Genomic DNA, 23,023 nt, shown 5'->3' with positions numbered 1-23,023 from the left:
ACATTGCCCAGGCTGATCTTGAACTCCTGAGCTCAAAGGATCCACCCGCCTCAGCCTCCGACGCTTGGCCAGGAGTTGCCTTCTATTTTAAGTTTGGTTAGGGTATTTTTTTCATGAATACATATTGAATTTTGTCAGATGCCTTTTCTGTATTTATTGAGATGATTATATGACTTCATTTTTAGTCTGTTGATACAATGAATTACATTAATTGATTTTTCAGATGTTGAACCAGCCGTTCCATCCCCAGGACAAACACAAATTGGTTGTGTTTATTATTTATTTTATATATTGATGGATTCAATTTGCTAATATATTGTTGATTTTTGTGTCAATGTTCTTGGCAGATATTGGTCTCTAGTTTTTTTTCTCATGATGTATTTCTCTTGGTGTTGGTGTAATGTTGGGCTAAAAAAGTGAGTTGGGAAGTATTAAGGTAAAAGGAAATTAAATATTAAATTCACTGGTAAAGCAATCTGGGAGTGGAGTTTTCTTAGAAGATTTTAATTATGAATTTAATTTCTTTAATATACGTATGATAATAGATTTTCTATTTAGCATTGTGCCAGCTTTGGTAATTTGTGACTTTCAAGGGATTTGTCAGTTTTATTTAAGTAGTTGAATTTATTGGCATAAGGTTTATATTTCTTTATTTTCCTTTTAATATACCTGCGATCTGTAGTGACAATGTTCTGTTTGTTTCCTGAGGTTGGCAATTTCTTTCATTTTTCTTTACCTTGATTAGTCCGATTTATCAACTTTATGAATCTTCTAAAAAATCTGCTTTTAGTTTTTATTTTCTCTATTTAATACTTAATTTCCTTTTACCTTTATTATTATTTTGTATTTTGGGTTTAATTTGTTCTCCTTGTCTAGTTTTTTAAGGGGAGAGTTAGTTATTGAAGCCTTTTCATTTTGAAGGCAGGTATTTAAAGCTGTGGATTCCTCTCTAGGCGGCCCTGCAGCCGTGCGTTATATATTTTTATAGGCCATGTCTTTCATCAGTGTCTTTAAAATATTTTGTTTCCCCTGCGGATTCTTTTTTCTCACTGGGTTATCTAGAAGTCAGATGTTTAATTTCCAGATACTTAAAGAGAGGTTCTAGATAGCTTTTTGTGTTGTGGTTTCTGGTTTAATTCTGTTGCCAGGGAAGATACTGTGTGATTTTCATCCTTTTAAGTTTATTGGGACTTAGGGTCCGCGACATGCCTTACATTGCAGAATGTTTAATATGCATTTGAAAAGAAGATTCTGCTGTTTGAAGGTAGAGTGTCTTCAGTGTCAGTTCAGATTGGTTGTTGGTGGTGTTTGCGTCTCCTTTACCATTTTCGTATCTTCGGTCCTATTAGTAGGTTAATCTGAGAGGAGGGTGGAAGGTCCTGAGCTGTGCACTTGTAACCCGCCATTTGGTTCTGTCAGTTTTTACTTTGTGTATTTTCAAAGTCTGTTATGTTTACACGTATTCAAGTTTTTGATATTAGTTGATGAATTAACTCTTTTGTCATTATGAGATGTTGCTTTTTATCACTGGTGGTAATCCTTGTCCCAAAAGTCTACTTCATTTAATGTAGATGTGGATTCAAGAGTGCTTGTGAATAGTGGCTGCACGGTGTATGTTTCATTCTTTTCACTTTTAACCTCTTGTTGTCTTTGTCTTTAAAGTGAATTTTTTTGCAGATGCCGTGTAGTTGCTCTTGCTGTTTTATTCATCTGACAATCTCTTGGAGTGTTTAAACCAATTGCATTTAATGTGATTATCCATAAGGCTTGGTTTTACCATCTGGTCTGTTTCTGTTTATCTCTTTTCTTTTTCTTCTCTCTTTTAAGGGTTATTTTGGATTTTTTTTTTTTTTTAGTACTCCCTTTTATCCTCCAGTATTTTGTGGGGGTTGCTTTAGGGTGTCTGCATCTTTAGACCATCACAGGCTGCCTGCAAGTCAAAGTGATGCCACTGCACAAATAGCAGAAGATGCGTCTTTTCCTTGCTGACCTTTGTGTTGTCATTCGTTTTACCCCAGCTGTGCTGTTTTGGCTTTCTTTTATCTTTTAAAGTATTTAAAAATTGAGAACAAAACTCATTAATATTTATCCACATAATTTCCATTCTTGTTGTTCTTAATTCCTTTGCATACATCAAGAGTTTCACACAGTTTGGTCTCAGGATCTCTTCCGTTTTTTTTTTGAGATGGAGTTTCGCTCTTGTTACTCAGGTTGGAGTGCAATGGCGTGATCTCGGTTCACTGCAACCTCCCTCTCCCGGGTTTAAGTGATTCTCCTGCCAGCCTCCCGAGTATCTGGGATTACAGGCACCTGCCACTATGCCCGGCTAATTTTATATTTTTAGTAGAGATGGGGTTTCTCCATGTTGGTTAGGCTGGTCTTGAACTCCCGACCTCAGGTGATCTGCCCACCTCGGCCTCCTAAAGTGCTGGGATTACAGGCGTGAGCCACCGCGCCTGGCCAGGACCTCTTTATAAATTGCTGTGGACCTCAGATAACTTACTTTTTTTTTTTTTTTTTGATAGAGCTGGGGCCTTGCTGTGTTGCCCAAGCTGTTCTCAAACACCTGACCTCAAGCGAGCTTCCTGCCTTGGTCTCCCAATGTGCTGGGATTACAGGTGTGAGCCAGTGCATCCTGCCGAACTTGTAAAGAAAATTTTAATCTATCAATGTTTGCCATACTAGAAGTTAAAAATCAGAAAGTTTAAAAATATTTATTTAAAAATAACTGTAAGTTGATTTCATATTAATACTAACAACGTTTTAGTGAAAAATGACTATTTTTCAAAACAAATTAGAAGGGGCTGTGTGTGGCTCACATCTGGAATCTCAGCACTTTGGTAGGCTGAGGTGGGAGGATTTCTTGAGCCCGGGAGTTCAAGACCATCCCCGACAACATAGTGAGACCCCATCTACAAAAATTATTAAAAATTAGCCAGGCATGGTGGTGTGTACCTGTAGTCCCAGCTGCTTGGGAGACCGAAGCAGGAGGATTGCTTGAGCCTGGGAGATTGAGGCTGCAATGAGCCGTGATCGTGCCACTGCACTTCAGCCTGGGTGACAGGGTGAGACCCCCTCTCAAAATAAAAGAAATAAGGAAGATGGCAGTATTTTACAATTTTGCAAGTGTCTTACTATCTGGCTTGCTAGAAGATAGCTGATTCTCCTATCTACTTTTGCATTTAATCTGTTACAATATGTTGTTTTTATTGGAGTTCATGAACAAAATCTGTCTTCATGCAGATATATAATTGGAAGAGGGGATAGTATTTTCACAGTCTTTTCTGAGAAGTATGCAAATCTGTTTTTGCTATTACACCAAAACTTGACAAACAATAGTTTCTCGAAGATTAATTATGTGGAATTTGAAACTATCATCAATTAATGTTTTTAAGAAATTGAGATATAATTTACATGCAATAAACTTCACTATTGTTAAAGTGTACTAGTCAGTGGATTTTTTTATTTTTTTATTTTTATTTTTGGAGAGAGAGACTCTGGCTCTGTCATCTAGGCTGGAGTGCTATGGTGTGATCTTGGCTCACTGCCACCTCTGCCTCCTGGGTTTAAGGGATTCTCCTGCGTTTAAGGGATTCTCCTGCCTTAGCCTCCCGAGGAACTGGGATTACAGGTGTGTGGTACTGTGCCTGGGTAATTTTTTTATTTTTTGTAGAGATAAGGTTTTGCCATGTTGGCCAGGCTTGTCTTGATATCCTGGCCTTCAAGTGATCCATCTGCCTTGGGCTCCCAAAGTGCTGGGATTACAGGTGTGAGCCACTGTGCCTGGCCTAGTCAGTAGTTTTTAATATATTCATAAGGGTGTTGTATTAATCTGTTTTCACACTGCCTAAAGAACTGTCCAAGACTGGGTAATTTACAAAGAAAAGAGGTTTAATTGACTCAGTTCCACATGGCTGGGGAGGCCTCTGGAAACTTACAATTATGGTGGAAGGGGAAGAGGCACGTCTTACATGGAGGCAGGCGTGAGAGAGCAAGCAAGAGTGGGGAAAACTGTTTTATAAAACCATCGCATTTTGTGAGAGCTCACTCACTATCACAAGAACAGCATGGAGAAACCTCCCCATGATCCAGTCACCTCCCACCTCGTCCCTCCCTCAACATGTGGGAATTATGGGGATTAGAGTTTGAGATAGGATTTGGGTGGGGACACAGAGCCAAACCATATCAGCTTTATAGTCATCATCACTGGCTAATTCCAGAACATTTTTATCATTCCAAAAAAACTCTGAACCTATTAGCAGCCAGACCTCATTCTCTCCTCAGCCCCTGGCAACTAGCAGTCTACTCTGTATTCATGGGTTTGCTCAGTCTGGACAGTTTTTATGAATGGTATCATACAGTATGTGATCTTCCGTGCCTGGCATCTTTCACAGAGCATGTTTCCAGGGTTCATCTGTGTTGTAGCGGGTGTCAGCGTTTCATTCCTTTTTATGCCTGAATAATATTCCACTGTGTGCTTATGCCTCATTTTGTTTATTCATTTATCAATTGATGGGCATTTGCAGTGTTTCTGCATTTTGACTATTGTGAATAATGCTGATTTCATGCACAAGTTTCCTGTGTGAATATATGTTTTCATTTTTCTTGGATATATACGTGGGGTGGAATTGCTGGGTCATGTATTCATTCTGTGTTTAGCTTTTTGAGGAACTTCCAGACTGTCTTCCACAGTAGCTGTGCCATTTTACATTCCCATTGGCTGCATCTGAGGGTTCTAGTTTTCCCCATCCTTGCTAACATTTGTTATTTTCTGGCTGTTTTTTTTTGTTTGAGACTGAGTCTCGCCCTTTTGCCCAGGCTGGAGTGCAACGGTGTAGTCTTGGCTCACTGCAACCTCTGCCTCCTGGGTTCAAGTGATTCTCCTGCCTCAGCCTCTCAAGTAGCTAGGATTACAGGTGTGAGCCACCACACCTGACTAATTTTTGTATTTTTTGTAGAGACAGGGTTTCGTCATGTTGCCCAGGCTGGTCTTGAACTCCTGAGCTGAAGAGATCTATCTGCTTCAGCCTCCCAAAGTGCTGGGATTACAGGTGTGAGCCACCATGCCTGGCTGTATATCTTCTTTGGAGGAATTCATACCCTTTTTCTATTTAAAAATTGGATTGTCTTTTTATTGTTGCATTGTTCTTTTATAGATTCTGGGTACTAGATCAGTGAGTTTTTTATACTCTGTTATTACTATAGTAACCATTTCTGGTTCTTGCATTCTTCCTGGACCTTTTACCCACCCAGGGTTTTGCAGCTTCATGCTTTGGTCATTTGGAAAATTGTTTCACTGAGTTATGTAGATCTTCCAAATGTTGTCACGTTTCATGACACAGCGTCAAAACTTATATTCATTGATATTGCCAATCTTGGCTGGGCGTGTTGGCTCACGCCTGTAATCCCAGCACTTTGGGAGGCTGAGGCAGGTGGATCACGAGGTCAGGATATCGAGATCATCCTGGCTAACACGGTGAAACCCTGTCTCTACTAAAAACACAAAAAATTATCCGGGCGTGGTGGTGGGCGCCTGTAGTCCCAAGTATTCGGGAGGCTGAGGCGGGAGAATGGCGAGAACCCAGGAGGCAGGGCTTGCAGTGAGCCGAGATCATGCCACCGCACTTCAGCCTGGGCAACAGAGCAAGACACCATCTCAAAAAAAAAAAAAAAAAAAAATCGCCAATCTCATCAAAAAAGCCTTTACATATTAGGAAGTTATCTAGCTTCTGGTGGCAGAAACAAGTTTTCCAAAATTTAAATTTTTTCTGAAATTCAAATTTTATTACTGGAAACAAGTAGTTTTCCTTTAGTGACAGACATTCATTTAAAAAAAAAAACAAACACTTCTTTGGTTTTTGAGATGATGTCTTAACACATTTGCAAATGTGAATAACTGGTTTGTTAGTGGCTCAGCTTGTAACTCAGTCAGGTGCACAGGTGCATGTCCCGAGGTCACTGATGTCATTTGGTCCACAGGAGAGGTGCTTTGTGCCTGCTGACCATGTGGTCATGGAATACAAAAGAAGTTGTACTATAAGGTAGAGATTTAATAAAATATTTTCCATCTGTATCGTTTCCTTCAGCCTAAAAAACTTCTTTTAGCATTTTTTTTTACAAGCAGTTCTACTGAATTCTCTCAGCTTTTTCTTTTCTGAAAAAGACATTTTGCTTTCATTTTCCAAAGATATGGCTAGATATAAAATTTTAGGTTGACTGAATTTTCTTTCAGGTGAAAATATGGCTCCATTCTGCTGTGCTGCTGGGGTTACTTTGTGGGATGAGGTGGGACTGCGTTCTTGCTCCAACTTTTTAAGACACTGACTCTCAACCGTTGTCTTGTCTGCAGCCTTGTCTCTGGTCTGAGGATGGGAGGCGTCTTGGGGGTGTTTGCAGGGCCCCTGCCTGGCATCTCTTCCCCAGCACTGGGGCCACGCGCTCTGCTCTGTGTAGGTTTGCCTTGCTTACAAGGTTCCCCTCTTGCCTTGATTGTCTTGTGGATTTTCAGCTTTTGAATGATCTTTTCTGTATTATTTTCACAGGGATCAGAGTTACAAGCAAGTGTTTGACTTACTATGTTTAGTCTTCTTGATTTTTTGGTAATTTATAATTATATTTTCTTTTAAAATGTTAGTTTCGTTAAAAATTTCAAATCAATTTACATTTTAAGAAGGCTGTGTTTTTACGTGGTGCTTTTTTAGTGGCTTCGACTTTCCTCCAAAAATATGACTGTTTCATGTTATGTATTGGTATTTTCATTCATTTTCTTGATTAGCTTTTCCAAAGACTTAAAAAAAAAAAAAAAAAAAAAGAGGGTCTTGCTGTGTTGCCTAGGCTGGCCTGCGGTTTTTGGGCTCAAGTGATCCTCGTGCCTCAGCCTTCCAAGTGGCTGGGATGATACGTGTGAGCTGCCACACTCGTCCTTTGCAAAGGAGTCTTTTAATCATACATACAAAACTTGGTTGTGGATTTAAATATCCTTTCTTCTACTTTCTCATTGATTGAATTTTACATTATCTATATTGATTTTTTTGTCTTTTTTTTTTTTAGTTTTAAAAACACTTTTTCATACTCCTGATTTGATGTGCATGGTGGACTCCCTTGTCTGTGTTGTTTGATGACGAAGCATTCAGCTCCGTGCCTTTTTGTCTGATCATGGCTTTTACCTCGCCCCTTTAAGCACTGCTGAGTGTTTTTCTCCATACTTTATGATTGCAATTTTGATATTGAGTTAGTAATTTATAGGAGAGAATACTTAAATTTCTAAGAAGTTAAATTAATTTTTAAGGGGTGTATAGTTAAACTTTTATAATTAGATTTGGTTTGGTACGATTTTTGCATGGTCTGGGATGTGTGACCTATCCTGTCACAAGTTAGGCTCTTTAGTGAGATGTCTCCACCAGATTGTTTTGTAAGTGGCATTTGCTGTTGGTGTTGGAGAAGCTTAGCTGTTTGACAGTACTTGTTTGGTGAGTGACCACTGCCAAGATGTAGTGACTCTGTCCCGCAGTGATGGGGGAGCACTGCGCTGGCATTGGGGTGGGGGTCGGGGGCAGGTGGTTTCCTGGTGGTAGCAGGCGGACCTTGTTGTGGATCATGTGGAATCCATGTACTTCTGTATCTGTGTAATTGGCCTAAACAATACCTATGTCTAAGAGTCAGAGGTAAATCAGGTGAAGTGGGGGTCTCTGGGAGATAATTGTGGAGATACAATTGTGCGGGACAGCAATTACCTCTTTAATGCATTTCTCTTTTACTTTAGGTAAATCTTAAAATGAGAGAGATAACAGAGAAAGAAGTTAAATTAAAACAACAGTTATTGGAAAGTCCAGCTCATCAAAAGGTAAAGGGTAAATTTAATTTTTCTGGAATGCACTAAGTTAATGTTGGTCCCAATTTTAAAGAATTCTGTTAGTTTCCACTATTTGCTTGTTCTCTATTTTTACTCACCAAAGAAGCAGCTAGTCTCTTGGATTCACCTGGTGGGCTGATTCTCCACACCTCAGTGAGATGTGACCATGGCAGCCTGTCCCCTGTCTCTCCCTGGGAAGGGGTGTTTTGTATTGCACTTTATGGTGGGTGAGGGTATTTGGGGGAATTGGCAAGCTTGAGTGAGGGACGTAGGGCCCACCAGGGCGCTAGCTTCCACAAGTCAACAAACAAGGGGAAAATTGCCTATTGCTAAAGATGCCCTCAAAAAGTCCTTAAATGGCCCATGAGGTGCAGCGTAGCTGGTGGTGTACCTGTGTGCCTGTGCCACGATTCTGCTGGATGAACCCTATGTGCCTACTGAAGTGGCATGATGGCTGGGCTGCACCTTCCAGCCATTAGTCTTTTTCTTCCTCTGACGTTATTTTCTCTTTTGCAAGCACATGTGTGACTGAATTCACTCAGTTCAGTGCACACAAGATGCAGCCCGACCATCTATAAGGTCTCGCCTTTGAAGAGCGGTGTGCTGCCTTCCCCTGTTCCTCCTTCCCCCACCTGTGGCACCGGCCCCTGGCCATGCATTTGTTAGCTGGGTGGGCGGGTGAGTCAGGCCACCCGGTATGCCTCCCTCATCTGGATCTTAAGCATTGAGCTTCCTCCCTGTTCCTCAGATGGTCATGTTTAACACATGGGTACAGACTAAGCACTAGACCCTTCCCGCGTCAGAGCTGACTTCTTGCCTTTTGGTACCCAGCCCATACCAAGTTTCCGAAGTATTCTTTGCTACTGCAAAGAATAGTGTTGTGGAGGTGACTCGTGATCTTCCACTTTAATCATCTGCTAATACAACATGCCTATGGCCACGTACACTTAGAAGACTTTGCTTACCAGAGGCTCCCCCGCCTCTGCCGTGTAAACGCCGTGGGGAAGTGTGTGTTACCTCGTCCACACGTGGACCTGCTCTGCTGATGCTCCTCTCCTGCCTTCCTTCTCTCGCTTCCTGAGCAGTCTCCCTCCAAGTGGTATTGGAAGTTAGTGCCTGTAAGTGAACCCCAAGCTGCCAGCTGCCATCTACAGAGCCATCCTGTCGCGATCACTTGCTTCCATTAAAAATTGCTCGCACCCAAAACTGTTTTTTTTGTTGTTGTTGTTTAAATGTCCCACCTTGGAGTTATTTATATAGCACAAGAATTGGCCTGATTCTGAGCCGAATAGGCCTTGTAATATGGCACTTTGGAACTCTTAAGTTACATTTCGCCCAGTTTCCTAGTTACTTCTTTAAGTGATCAACGTGCACGTAATGGAGAGGGCGTTCTCTTTTGTGATAGATACAGAGGGAATGAGAAGTGGTCTAGTTGCCCAAGTTACTCTGTATATTTTGTTCTTTCTGATGTTACCTTGCCTGACTGTGGTATGTCACATGACATCTGTTAGGAGCCATCAGCTGGGTGGTCCAGGTACGCGGGTGATGCACCTGGTGACTAGGGCTGGAGGGCTGCAGAGAGGGGCTCTCACCAGCGTGTCAAATTCCTCTGTTCTCCTCCTCGGGTGTTGCAGCCACTCCTGCTGCCTTGGCCTGCGTGGAGTGGGGAAGGGGCATTTCCTTATTCCCAGGCAAGGGTCTGAGTTAGGTCAGCCTGGCCACAGGCTTTCTGGAGTTAAGTGTGAATTTTCACATAAAAAGAAAGGTGAAAACAGCATTTGGTTTTCCAACCCTAGTTGTGCTCCACCTGGTGACCCATTCTGGAAGCGGAGCCAGTTTGTTACCTAGGCCCCTGGGGAGAGTACTTGGTGCCAGTGGTGCCTTTCTCGGGAACTTTTGGATGCAGATCTTGCAGAGGGCTTTATGCGTACTCCATTAACTGCCTGTGTCCTTCAGTGTCATTATTGGGCCCCTATTTTCCTTTGAAGTCCGTCCTCGAGGCGATAGCAGTGGGAGTAAGCTGGGATACAGGGCTCCTTTGAGTAGCGGTGGATTCTGCTGCAGAGCTCACAGATCATTTTGCTTTTCTTGAAATATATTAATAAGAAGAAAGAGGAAAGCATTCTAAATCAATATAGATCTTTTAACCTTTTGAATCCTGAAGACTGAAGAGCTAAATATCAAAGCACTTACGTGATTTAGTCAAGGGCTCACAGACTTCATCTGTCCCTACAGGAAGTGAGGTTTCACATGAGAGTTTTATAAAAACAGAAACATGTTACCAAGAGTGAGGGGTCCCTTAATGCCTTTTTATTAGATAGTTCATAACCCTAACTTTCTGACCCCAGTGTTCAGTAAATAGGTCAGTGAGGAGAAGTGTGGAAAGGCCTGGGAAAGACAGACAGATTTTGAGGTCTAACCTCAGCACTGTACAGCCTAGAGGTTCAAAACACCTGATTTGCAAGACAACTATAGAAGTTCCTGGACTCTTGTAGTTCAGGAGTGTTTCACCTGACCTTAAGCCCACCCCATCCATCTTTAATCAAGAAACCATGTGCTTTCCCGCATGCCTGTGGCCACCCCTCACGTGTCTGCTGTCTGTGTGGAAGCCTGGCCTGGCGCATGCTGTGGTGCACTGCATGCTGGAACCCGTGGAGTTTGCACGCGTGGTACAGTATGAGGCGGGTTACGTTTTGTAGAGTGTGCCGTGGGCTCCGAGAAACAAGTTAAAGTGTGTGCTGAAACAGATTTTATTGACATAAAATAAGCCTTATTGCTAAATTTAAGAGAATGTGTTACAAATGTTTTTTGCTAAACATCAGTATTGATTATTCTACACGATGTACTTATTGACATAACAACTTGAAATTCTTGATTTTAGACAATTTCTCCTCAAGTTGATTCAGCTGCATGACTCTCAGAAATCAGTCATTTTTTATTGTAGATTGCTGGTTTTCTTCCTCTAGTTTGTATCGTGTATTTTCCTCCGTGGAGAAAATGTGGTTGGCAAGAAATGCCATATTTTAAAGCTGTATTGTGGCTGTTAATGCAGAAAACACGAGTGTACTGCAGGCTGTTTGGCAGTGGGGCTGGGGCTGAGTGTCCTGCCCTCAGTGGCCTGTGTCTGTGCTCTTGTTCGCTGACATGCAGTTACAGGGGCAGATCTGAGGGTTTGATGGAGCGCAGAAGGCCACACGTGTGGCTTCCTCTAAATGCAGAAACATGGAATCCTTGAGCAGACACTTGTCTTCTGGAGCACCTTGCATGGATTTCGTCTCCTGATGCTTCATTGCTGTTAATAGAGTGGTGGTGGTTGTGTTATGAGAAATTTTGTCTAACCTGGCTTCTGAAATTTCTCAAACTAAATATTAATGCTGTTTTGTGTTTTTCTTAATGACTGAGGCTAGTGATATTACTTAGAAAAGTAACAGTAACTTGGGTCTTCTAAGCGTCAGGATGTTCACCATTTAACTTGTTTCTCGTTAGTGTCTAGTACGTCGGCTTTTGGTAGTGTAGGTGTGTGTTCTGTCTCCTTTCCTGTGTGCCTGCACTAGTGGCAGCCTCTGCTTCCAGGTCAGTTTAGAGTAGACTGGCTCTGGTATTGCTAGCAAGTAGTTGCTGTTACCCAGTGTAGCCATGAAGCCCAGCTCCTTGGATCTAGACATATATGTTCCAGGCAAAGTACGTAATCCAGACGTTTCTAACTTTTTCTAGATGATTGCAATCGTTCTCCATGTTGTCTGTTAGGCGTTATGTTAATTCTCGATCTAACAGTGTGCCTGTAACATATATGGTAGTGAAGAGACATCACATGCAGAGACCGTTTTCCTTTTATCAACTACAGGTCCGCTATCGACGAGAGCACCTTTCTGCTAGGCAGTCACCCTACTTCCCGTTGTTGGAGGATTTGATGAGAGACGGCAGTGATGGTGCTGCTCTCTTAGCTGTGATTCACTATTATTGCCCAGAGCAGATGAAACTGGATGGTGAGTGGAGAACGCTTCCCCGAAACAGACCCAAAAAGGCTTAAAAGAAAATTATAGTGTACATTGATCCACATATAAAAAAAAAAGAAAGAAAGAAAATGGAATCCTTAATATAAATTGGGATGTTAGCCTGTAGATGAAAAAATTGGGGGATGATGTGCTCATACTTAACCTGCATTTTATCTGATGACAAAACTGCACTTTGAAATTAGCTGGGTGTGGTGGCACATGCCTGTGGTCCCAGCTACTCGGGAGGCTAAGGTTAGAGGATCACCTTAGCCCGGGGCGGGGTGGGCGGGGGGTGGTGGAGAGGGAGAGAGAAATTGTACTTCAAAGTATTTGAGTAATGTATGAAAGTATTTGTGACTTTACCTATGTCTCAGAATGGGTAGCTTTTGTAAATCCTTCCTCAATTGATTAAATCACCTAGAACTTAGTTTGAGGATGGGAAAATTAATGCAAAATTGAATCTGTTTATGAACCCTTTATGAACAACTGCCACACGCTTGGTGTTGGGGACGTTCCGATGACAGCGTATCTCCCTCCAGGTGTTCACACCCTAACAACGAGGCGAGAGAAAGTGAATGACTGTCACCAGCACGACAGTGGGTGTCTGGACAGGGGCTGGGGGAGCATGAATTCTGATTTAGGTTTTGCTAAGCACCATTCATTCTGAAGTAGGCAGATACAAGGCCAAGAGGTGCCCCCCAAACTAGTATGGAAACAATTGTGTCAGACTTCAGGCACTGGGTGGATTGAGCTGGCATTGATCTTGTTCCTACTGAGCGTAAAAATGCTAGAAAATACAGTTTTTTAGATAAAATAGTTTCACAAATATATAGCTGCATTTAAAGGAAGAGGCTGGACACGGTGGCTAGTGCCTGTAATCCCAGCACTTTGGGAGGCCGAGGCGGTGGATCACCTGAGGTTGGGAGTTAGAGACCAGCCTGACCAACATGGCGAAACCCTGTCTCTACTAAAAATTAGCCAGGTGTGGTGGTGCATGCCTGTAGTCCCAGCTACTTGGGAGGCTGAGACAGGAGAATTGTCTGAACCTGGGAGGCAGACATTGTGATGAGCCGAGATTGCACCAGAGAATTCCAGCCTGGGCAACAGAGCGAGACTCTGTCTCGGGAAAAAAAAAAAAAAAAGGGAAGAAGGAGAGAGCCTCAGGTACCAGGAGACGGTCTCTGTCATTGAGTGAAAACTCATGAGTGGAGGACAGGTAGGTGCCCTGGGGCCCCTTGGGCCTGAGTTTCCATGTTCGTTTGGCCCTGAGCCTATGGTGCTGTCAGCAGCTGTGACTGGGACCTTTTGGGAAGAGGACTAGAAAACTCCACCTACTGCCCAGGAGTGAACTGAGGAGGCCTGACAGATGCACTTGGCTCTGGGGATGTGGAGGAGAAGCTTTTTAAGGAGGAAATGCAGCTCTTGGGTACATGGTGGATCAGAGGGAGGTTGAGATGTGTATCACCCATGTGGCGTGGGAATACTGGTTGAATGTTAGTGCAACAAGTAGTGTAGAACTAGTGAAGCTCATGGACCCTGGCAGGCATAAAGCACAGCTTGGCTGTGCAGGGACGTTTCCATGAGCCAGGGCATGCTGGCTGCCCACTGAGGAGAACCCCTGCTGGAAGATGAACTCTTTGAAAAATCAGAAACCACGCAGGGAAAGCAGGTACTGCAGCTGATTTGGCACCAAGACATGGGTGAACGATTAACAGGATATTTAAAATGATGAAGGACATTAAAAAGAGAACTAGACACTTTAAAGAAGACGGGGGGAGGGGGTCGGGGTCTTCAGCTGTGCTGTGATTTTCTTCATCCTCCAGGTCTTGTCTTGGCACGTTTTTGTTTTTTTTGTTTTTTGTTTTTTGTTTGTTTTTTTTTTTTTTTTGGAGACAGAGTCTTGCTCTGTCACCCAGGCTGGAATGCAACTGCGTGATCTCGGCTCACTGCAACCTCCACTTCCCAGGTTCAAGTGATTCCTCCACCTCAGCCTCCCGAGTAGCTGGGATTACAGGTGTCCACCACCACACCCAGCTAATTTTTGTATTTTCAGTAAAGATGGGGTTTCACCATGTTGGCCAGGCCGGTCTCGAACACCTGACCTCAGGTGATCCACCTGCCTTGGCCTCCCAAAGTGCTGGGATTACAGGTGTGAGCCACTGCGCCTGGCCATGGGACCTTCCTTTATGTGTTCATCTCTTATATTCTCCCTGCTGAGTTCTGGATGCTTTTTATTTTATTTATTTATTTTTTATGGAGATAAGGTCTCCCTTTATCACCCAGGCTGGAGTGCAGTGGTGTGATCATGGTTCACTGCAGACTTGACTTCTCTTGACTTCTCAGGCTCAGGTGATTATCCCACCTCAACCTCCTGAGTAGCTGGGACTACAGGCACGTACGACCATGCCTGGCTAACTTTTGTATTTTTTTTTTTGTGGAGATAGGATTTTGCCATGTTGCCTGGGCTGGTCTTGAATTCCTGGGTTCAAGCGATCTGCTTGCCTTGGCCTCCCAGAGTGCTGGGATTCCATACATGAGCCACTGCACCTGGCCCTGGATGCTTTCTGAAGTCCACCTTCTAGTTCGTAAATTTGACTTTTCCTTCGTTGTGTGCAGCCTGCCCTGTATGTCTGTTGGGGATCTTAAGACAGAGTGAATTGCTAAGGATACAGGGTCATTGCCAATTATGATCATGTGAACAGTTTACAGGAAGGTATGACTGTATTGAAGCTCATTATATCTAAGAGCAGAACATCAAAATGGATTTTAAAAAATGGCAGAGTTACGGCCAGGCGCGGTGGCTCACCCCTGTAATCCCAGCACTTTGGGAGGCCGAGGTGGGTAGATCATGAGGTTGGGAGATTGAGACCATCCTGGCTAACATGGTGAAACCCCGTCTCTACTAAAAACACAAAAAATTAGCCGGACATGGTGGCGGGCGCCTGTAGTCTCAGCTACTCGGGAGGCTGAGGCTGGAGAATGGTGTGAACCCCGGAAGCAGAGCTTGCAGTGAGCCGAGATCGTGCCACTGCACTCCAGCCTGGGTGACAGAGCGAGACTGTCTCAAACAAACAAACAAACAAAATGGCAGAGTTACAAGGAGAAATGGACAGAGCCACATTGCTGACTTATGTAACAGAAACTGATTGATAAAGTGGATAATTTAGTAAGGCCATAGAGGACTTCAGGCTTCATCCAGTGCACCAGCCACTGTGGAATCTGCTCACTTACAGACAGTACAGACAAACATGGGAGCCTTTATAAAACGTGCAGTTGATTAAGGCCACAGGTGAGACTGCAGCAGATCCCAAAGAATCAATACATTCTCCACAGTGCAGTAAAGTGAGAACTCACCAACTAGAAGATGCAGCCTCTTTTCCTGCCTGTGAATTAGTGATGGTTCATTTCAGGTGTGAATTTGACTGGATTGAGAGATGTCTAGGTGACTGGTGAAGCATTGTTTCTGGGTGTGTCTCTGAGGGTGTTTCCAGGGGAGATGGGTGTGAGTCAGTGGCTTGAGAAGGGAAGGCCTGCCTTCAATGTGGGCAGAAGAGGGGGACTCTCCCTCTCTGCTCTCTCTCCCTTACTGAGTGGGGCACCTTCTCTCTTCCTGTCTTTGGACATCAGACTCCAGGTTTTTTGGGTTTTAGACTCTGGGACTTGCACCATGGCTTCCTGGGGGATTTTAGGCCTTTGACCTTGGCCTGGGGGCTGCACCATCAGCTTTGCTGGCTCTGAGGCTTCCAGACTTGGACCCAGGCATGCTGCCACCTCTGATTCACTAGCTTGCAGATGGTCTGTTGTGGGATTTCTCTGTCTTTGTGATCATGTGAGCAAATTTCTCTGATTAAATCCCCTCTCGTGTGTCCTACTGGTTCTGTCTGTCTGGAGAACCCTGACAAATGCACAATTATTCTAAAATCTTAAAGATTGAGTGCCTGGAAGCCAGAGAAGGCATTTAAATATTTCATGGATCATAGGGGAAAGAGTAGTGGGACTTGCTAGTGTGAGCTCAACAGGGGCAGGGTTTTACCTGTTTTGCTCACTGTTGTATCCCAGTCATCTGAAATAGTGTCTGGGGCCAGTTGGTGTTGAGTAGGTATTTGTTGCTAGAAAAAGGACATAGAAGTAAACCCAAAAAAAGTTGAAGGAAGGAGAAATGAAGGGCAGTTTTCTATCCATTTCTGTTAGTCAGAAATCACTCCCAAACAAAGAGAATAAGGAACTGAATTACAGATTCCATTTTGGATGAAATTAGGATATATCTGGACTCTGAACAAGTCCTCTAATGGAGAAGTAATTTAAAAAAAAAAAAAAAAGGGCAAAGTGGAGGAGGGGTGGGTGTCAAGCTGGGGAAGCAAAGAGGCTCATCCTATAGGACCCTGGACAGCAGAACGGAGCACCAAGGATGCTGGTGGACAGCAGTGCCTGGGAGTGGATTCCTTGAAAGTTGGTCTCCAGCAATGAGAGCTCACGTTCGCTTTGCTTCTGATGCCTTTCTCCTCACATGCCCTCAGTAGATGCGGGATGCTCTTGAGGAGAACTGAGCCAGATAGGCTCTAGCCTCAGACCCCAGGTACAGGTAGGGATGAGGTGACACTGAAATCAGGGCTTTTGTGTAAAATTCTTCATACCCGAAGGTGAGACTGGTTCTCTTCCTGGTGCCCCCTGCCCCAGAAGCCACCGTCTCTCTCGCTTGACTCCATGATGCAGACCTGCCCCACATGCAACACAGGGAAGGATTCTTCTCTGCAGAAATCGGCCTCAGGAAAAAGACTCACAGTGACTCACTCCTTACTAGGAGTGGCAGCCAAAGATTCCTGACATTTGAGGAGAGCCACTGACTTGAATGAGAACCCAAATCAACAGAGATGGTGCAGGTGAGCAGGAGAAAATGTTAGAGATGAGAGGGATTGGACCTCAGAACCAACAACAGGACTCTGGGAAGCGATGTCTGCAAGATAGTGGCACATAAGTATGTACAGAATCATCAGACTCAGAACAGCTGTTGGAGTGCTACAGCTTGTTTAGAATTCTCTGGCAAATTCTAAAGAGCCGCCAAAAACCAGTTCTTGGGAAGGCAATATTTGGTTGCTAAGATGGGAGAGCCACTGAACTGCTAGAGGACAAAGTTGAAGAAATCTCCCAGAAAGTAGAACCAGAAAAGCAAAGAGATGGGAAATAAGGGAAAAAAGATAGAAAAATCAGGATCAGTATACGAAGAAAGAGAAGAGAAAATAGGAGAAAAGAACTTAGTCAACACAAAATGTAGAAAAATGTCCCAAGGACATGAGTGGCAAGTAGGAAGGACCCACTGGGTGGCCAGCAGGATTCCTGAAGAAGGGCCATGGCAAAGCATACCATGATGAGCTCCGGAACCCCTGGGAAAGAGGAGATCCCAAATAACTGTGGAGAGACCAAGCAGGTTACACACAAGCAGGCAGCCCCAGTGACACCAGATTCCTCAGCCACAGTTCTGGAAGGAAGATGACTGGGAGGTGCCTTCCCAGTGCTGGGGAGCGTGCCCATGCACACCATCCTGAAGAGGAGGTGGAGGGAGGCTCAGGCTGAAGTCCACAGTGCCAGCCTTCCCATGGATGGGCCAGGAACATGGGACAAAGGCACAGACCGGGAGGAGGCAGTTGGCCTGTCCGGCTCAGAGGCAATAACATAGGTGAATAACTGAGCCAAGTATTAAATCCAGGAAAAATGAAGAGTTGTGCAAGGAGTGTAAGTAGAGATACTGTGTAGCCCAGCTGTGGAAGATGGTTACATAGTTATGGTGTACAGAGACTCAGTCTGGGTTTAATCACATCCTGCTGTGTGGCCACTGGGGGGAGAGGCTGGGGAGGCACACAGAGGACCACCTGCACTGTGCTTGTTTGCTGTGACAGTAGACTGTAGCCTCTTAGTGATAGGGTAGGGGATGGGGCTGCGTGTTCTCTTACCAAGGCCACAGGCAGAAGGAGTGGAATGGGCAGTGATAAGATTTGGCTCTGTGTCCCCACCCAAATCTCTTCTTGAATTGTATTCCCGTAATTCCTATGTGCTGTGGGAGGGACCTGGTGGAGATAATTGAATCACAGGGGCAGTTTCCCCCATACTGTTCTCGTGGTAGTGAATAAATCTCACAAGATCTGATGGTTTAATAAGGGGAAACCCATTTCGCTTGGCTCTCATTCTCTCTCTTGCCGCCGCCATGTGACATGTGCTTTTCATCTTCCGCCATGATGGTGAGGCCTCCCCAGCCATGTGGAACTGTAAGTCCAATAAACCACTTGCTTTTGTAAATTGCCCAGTCTCAGGTATGTCTTTATCAGCAGTGTGAAAATGGACTAATATAGGCAGAGACCTATTTCTCTTAAGCTTTTCAAAACAAATAGTTTGGCTTTTTTTTTTTTTTTGAGGCAGAGTCTCACTCTGTTGCCTATGCTGGAGTGCAGTGGTGCAATCTCGGCTCACTGCAAGCTCCGCCTCCCAGGTTCATGCCATTCTCCTGCCTCAGCCTCCTGAGTAGCTGGGACCACAGGCGCCCACCACCACGCCCGGCTAATTTTTTGTATTTTTAGTAGAGACAGGGTTTCACCGTGTTAGCCAGGATGGTCTCGATCTCCTGACCTCGTGATCTGCCCGCCTCAGCCTCCCAAAGTGCTGGGATTACAGGCATGAGCCACCGTGCCCGGCCTTTTTTTTCTTTTTATTTTGAAATTGAGATGAAGTCTCCCTTGGTCGCCCAGGCTGGAGTGCAGTGGCCCGAACTCTGCTCACTGCAACCTCTGCCACCACCTGGATTCAAGCAGTTCTTGTGTCTCAGCCTCCCAAGTAGCTGGGACTACAGTCATGCACCATCACACCTGGCCAATTTTTAAATATTTTTAGTAGAGCTGGGGTTTCACCATGTTGGCCAGGCTGGTCTCGAACTCCTGACCTCAGGTGATCTGCCCGCCTTGGCCTCTAAAAGTGCTGGGATTACAGGCGTGAGCCCAGCCAGCTTCTTAAAATAAAATAAAAATTTTTAAAATTTTGGCATGCAGCAATAGAAAAGAGTGAGATCATGTCTTTTGCAGGAATGTGGATGGAGCTGGAAGCCATTATTCTTAGCTAACTAACAGAGGAACAGAAAACCAAATACTGCATGTTCTCACTTAACAAGTGGGAGCTAAGGCCGGGCGCAGTGGCTCACGCCTGTAATCCCAGCCCTTTGGGAAGCCAAGGTGGGTGGATCACCAGAGGTCAGGAGTTCGAGACTAGCCTGGCCAACATGGTGAAACCCGTCTCTACTAAAAATACAAAAATTAGCCGGGAGTGGTGGTGCACACCTGTAGTCTCAGCTACTCGGGAGGCTGAGGCAGGAAAATTGCTTGAACCTGGGAGGTGGAGGTTGCAGTGAGCTGAGATCACACCACTGCACTCCAGCCTGGGTGACAGAGTGAAGCTCCATCTCAAAAAAAAAAGTGGGAGCTAAATGATAAGAACTTAAGAACACAAAGAAGGAAACACAGACACTGGGGTCTCCTTGAGGGTGGAGGGTGGGAGGAGGGAGAGGAGCAGAAAAGATAACTGTTGGGTACTGGACTTAATTCCTGGGTGATGAAATAATTTGTACAACAAACCCCTGTGACATGAGTTACCTATGTAACAAGCCTTCACATGTACCCTCCCAAACCTAAAATAAAAGTTAACAAAAATTGGCAAATTTGCTGGGTGTGATAGCTCGTGCCTGTAATTCTCTAGCACTTTGGGAGACTGAGGTGGGGGGATCATTTGAGCCCAGGAGTTCAAGACCAGCCTGGGCAACCTAATGAGACCCCAAAAATTAAAAAGTTAGCTTGGCCTGGTGACGTGCACCTGTAGTCCCAGATACTCAGGAGGCTGAGACAGGAGGATCACTTGAGCTCAGGAGGCTGAGGCCACAATGAGCTGTGATTGTGCCACTGCACTCCAGATGACAGAGTGAGACCTGCTCTCAAAAAAAAAAAAAAAAAAGAAAAAAAGTTTTGGCAAATTTAACAGCAAAAAGTGAATAAAGTAGAAAAAATTCCAAAGTTCTAGAGAATATGTAAAACTAAAAGCTTATTGTTTTAAAGAATTAAAATAATCTGGAAAGATTGATCAAGAATTCAGGTATAGCAGCTACTAAAATAAAAATACTGAGAATATTTGTGTGCCATATGTGTTTGAAATATTAGACAAAATGGGCAATCTTCTTTGAAGCTAAAAGTGGTGGGCAGTCTAAATAGACCCATAACTACAAGGGAAACGGACTCAGGAGTCAACAGATACATCCACAGGGACCAACTTCTTCCTGGGGCATTTCACCAGACTCTCAAGGAATTGTCTGTCAGCTCCTGTGTTATGTCAGGTGTCCCAGATAATAGGAAAAGATGGAGTGGCCCAAAAGAGGGTATTATTCCCTGACACTGAGTAGGCTATGAGAGGAAATTCTAGGCTGGCTTTCCATGTTAGTATAGATTGAAAATCCTATGTAAAATATTAGCACAAATTGAACAGATTCTCTACGGTCATCTCAGTAGGGGCAGGGAATCACTTGTAGGCAGTCACTGCCCCCTTCTGATAGTGGCTCTGGGCCTCATAGGGACTTGATTGGACTTCATAGGCTGTTGACCCCACCCGTGGCAGGTGCAGTTCCAGTGAAGGCCCAGGAGCAGCGGCGCCTTTGTGTCCTGACGGAGCGGGTTCTCTGAGCCTGGCAGGAGGAAGGTAGTGGGAGCCGTAGCCAGGGCTGCCCTGTGCCCCTGCCCTGCACTGCAGCGCCCACTCCCTATGAGGATTCTCTTGTCATGTGAGAACTGGGAGGCATTTGGGAGTAAGTGCAGCAGAAAAGAAGCGAAGAAAATCCATATGCTTTTCTATTTCTCTTGGGAGAAGACTGAAACAAGTGTTCGTAGATCCCCAGTCAGTATTAAAACTTGTGATTTCTCCAGATTGTTCTGAAAACTTGTCGCCAGTCCAGTAAATACTTTTGTCTTCACAGATATTAACAAGGCAATGCAGAAATTCTCTTGGATTGTGTTATTTCTGTGTCTCTCTCAACCATTTGAGAGTAACACAGCAAAAGTTGGGAAAGCTAACGTTGGCACACAGATCCCCAGCCTGGTCCAGACTCGCTCAGCTACCCAGGAGCACCTGCTTGGCCCAGCGTCCCCTCATAGTTTCCCTTCATCTGGAGTCGTTTCCAGCCTTTACCTCTCTTGACTCTTGATGTTTTCGAAGAGTAAGGTTGTGAGTAGTGGCCCTTGGTGTGTTTGTCTGGAGTTTCCTTGCGGTGTGTCCTCCCAGCGTGTCACCTCAGGGGCAAGGTACTGAGACATCTCTGTGTTGGTGACTCCAGCTTCACCCCTTGGTGCAGGTGGCATGTGCTGGCCTTCCCCACTTCTAAGTTTGCTGTTTTTGCTTTAGAATGCATTAGTAATTTGTGGGGAGAGGCTTTGGACTGTGAATACCACGTTTCTCATCAGACTCTCACCTGCCGGTCTCTCCACCTGTGGATGGCTTCCAGCTTCAGTGCATCTTCCCATCTTGTCAGCGTTTGCCCCACTTGCTTGCTTCTTTATTCATGTGTTTGTTTATATCCGGATGGCCTCATGGATCTTACTTTATTCAATAGGTCATAATTCATTACTTTCATTATTTATTTTGTTGCTTAAATTGTCCCAGATTTTAGCTGAGTAGTTTTGAAGAGTAAGAATGTGCAGGGTGTGTGCCCTACAAATACCAAATTTTGCTTAACTTTGCATTACCAAAAACAGTGTGGTTTTGGTTCCGGGACAGTCACATGGACCAGATGAATAAACCACATGTAGAACCGAGAAAAGAGATGCTTTGCAGGGAATCTGGTGCCTTTGAGGTGGCCTCACCGAGGGAGCCGCGCTGGCTGGTCAAGAACATGGCGGCATTGACATCTCTATGGGAAAGTGCCGTAAAACCCCACCCCACCTGAGCCAGAAATACACCTTCCTCGGAGTAAAGATGCAAACCTGAAAAGTAAAATTTAAGGATTTTGAGAAGATAAAGGAAAATACTTTTATGATGTTCGTGTAGAGATGGATTGCCAAAATTATAAAAAGCACAAATAGAAAAGATTGTTAAATGTAACCATATTAAAATGTAAAACTTTCCTGTGACAAAAGAACATCACTAACAAAATGAAACGATAAACTGTACCCATTGAAAATATTTGCAGCACACGTGACCTGATGAAGGACTGTCATCCAGTCCTTTTGTAACCACAATCCAGAAAGAATTCTGGAATCGGTAAGAAAAAGATGCACAGCCCAAGGCAGATATGGACAGGGTCCACAGGAGAGGACCCTTCATGGCCAGTAACCATGAAAAAGAAAAACCACACCAGTCATCAGAGGCATGCTCTTTGAGAAGGAGGTGTTCATGCCCCTCCGCTTGGCAGACATGGACAGGTCGGTAATGCTGCGGTGCAGGTGGGAAGGAGCAAGCTGTGGAGTGCCGTGGGTGGGACTAGAGCGAGGCACAACCAGGCAGAAGGGCGTTGCCAGGTGACACAGGAGGGCGTGCTAGCTCGTGGCCCAGCGAGTCCCCTCTCAGAGTATGCCTGGGCAACACCCGTCTGTACACGCATAGACAGCACACGCAAACTTTGTGATGGCAGCATTTGTCATAATTGTGAGAAATCGTGGAGGACCACATAGCGGTCAAGATGAGTGACGGAAATCTCTCCATATCAACATAGATCTGTTTGGAAACATCATACTGAGTTTTGGGGGAAATCCTGGATGCTAAAATGAGGCATGGCTTGATACCATGAATGTAAGTTTCTCAAGGCTGAGACAGCACTGTTTGTGTTACTTGTGGTTGCAGACAGTGTGTAGAATACTCAGGAGGAGTGGGAAGGGTTTGTGGCAGCGTTGGGAGAATGGTTCCCTTTGGAGATGGAGATGACTTTGGCTGTTTTATTTCTAAAAAAAAAGATCTGAAGCCCATAAGACGTTAACATTTGATGGTCAGAACTGCACAAAAGGAAACATCCTTAGCAGTGTAAATGTGCACAGTTCCTCAGCTTTAAAGTTTTCTTTTGAGAATGAATGCTGCTTAGGTGACTGTGGAGGACAATTCATGAACGACTCTGGATGCTGTGGCTCCAGTTTGTACGTACTTCTAAACCCTTGAAAATGGGTTTTTC

At 44.4% G+C, this 23,023-nt stretch overlaps 1 protein-coding gene across 8 annotated transcripts in view; it reads left to right on the top strand.

Annotated features, from left to right (window-relative positions):
• Positions 1 to 23,023, top strand: part of CAMSAP1 (calmodulin regulated spectrin associated protein 1) — a 97,718-nt gene that overhangs the window by 33,509 nt on the left and 41,186 nt on the right. For 5 of the 8 annotated variants that reach the window (XM_054500570.2, XM_063650045.1, XM_063650046.1 and 2 more), the window contains 2 exons: positions 7,763 to 7,843; positions 11,697 to 11,838. In XM_054500570.2, coding sequence (XP_054356545.1) covers positions 7,763 to 7,843; positions 11,697 to 11,838 — 223 coding nt within the window. Of the gene's footprint in view, positions 1 to 7,762; positions 7,844 to 8,937; positions 8,971 to 11,696; positions 11,839 to 23,023 lie in introns of all 8 variants that reach the window. The other 3 variants (XM_054500572.2, XM_063650049.1, XM_054500569.2) reach the window with 2 other exon arrangements.

Source organism: Pongo pygmaeus, chromosome 13 (genome assembly GCF_028885625.2).
Source record: "Pongo pygmaeus isolate AG05252 chromosome 13, NHGRI_mPonPyg2-v2.0_pri, whole genome shotgun sequence".
NCBI lineage: Eukaryota > Metazoa > Chordata > Mammalia > Primates > Hominidae > Pongo > Pongo pygmaeus.
This window is presented reverse-complemented; position numbering and strand designations above follow the sequence as displayed.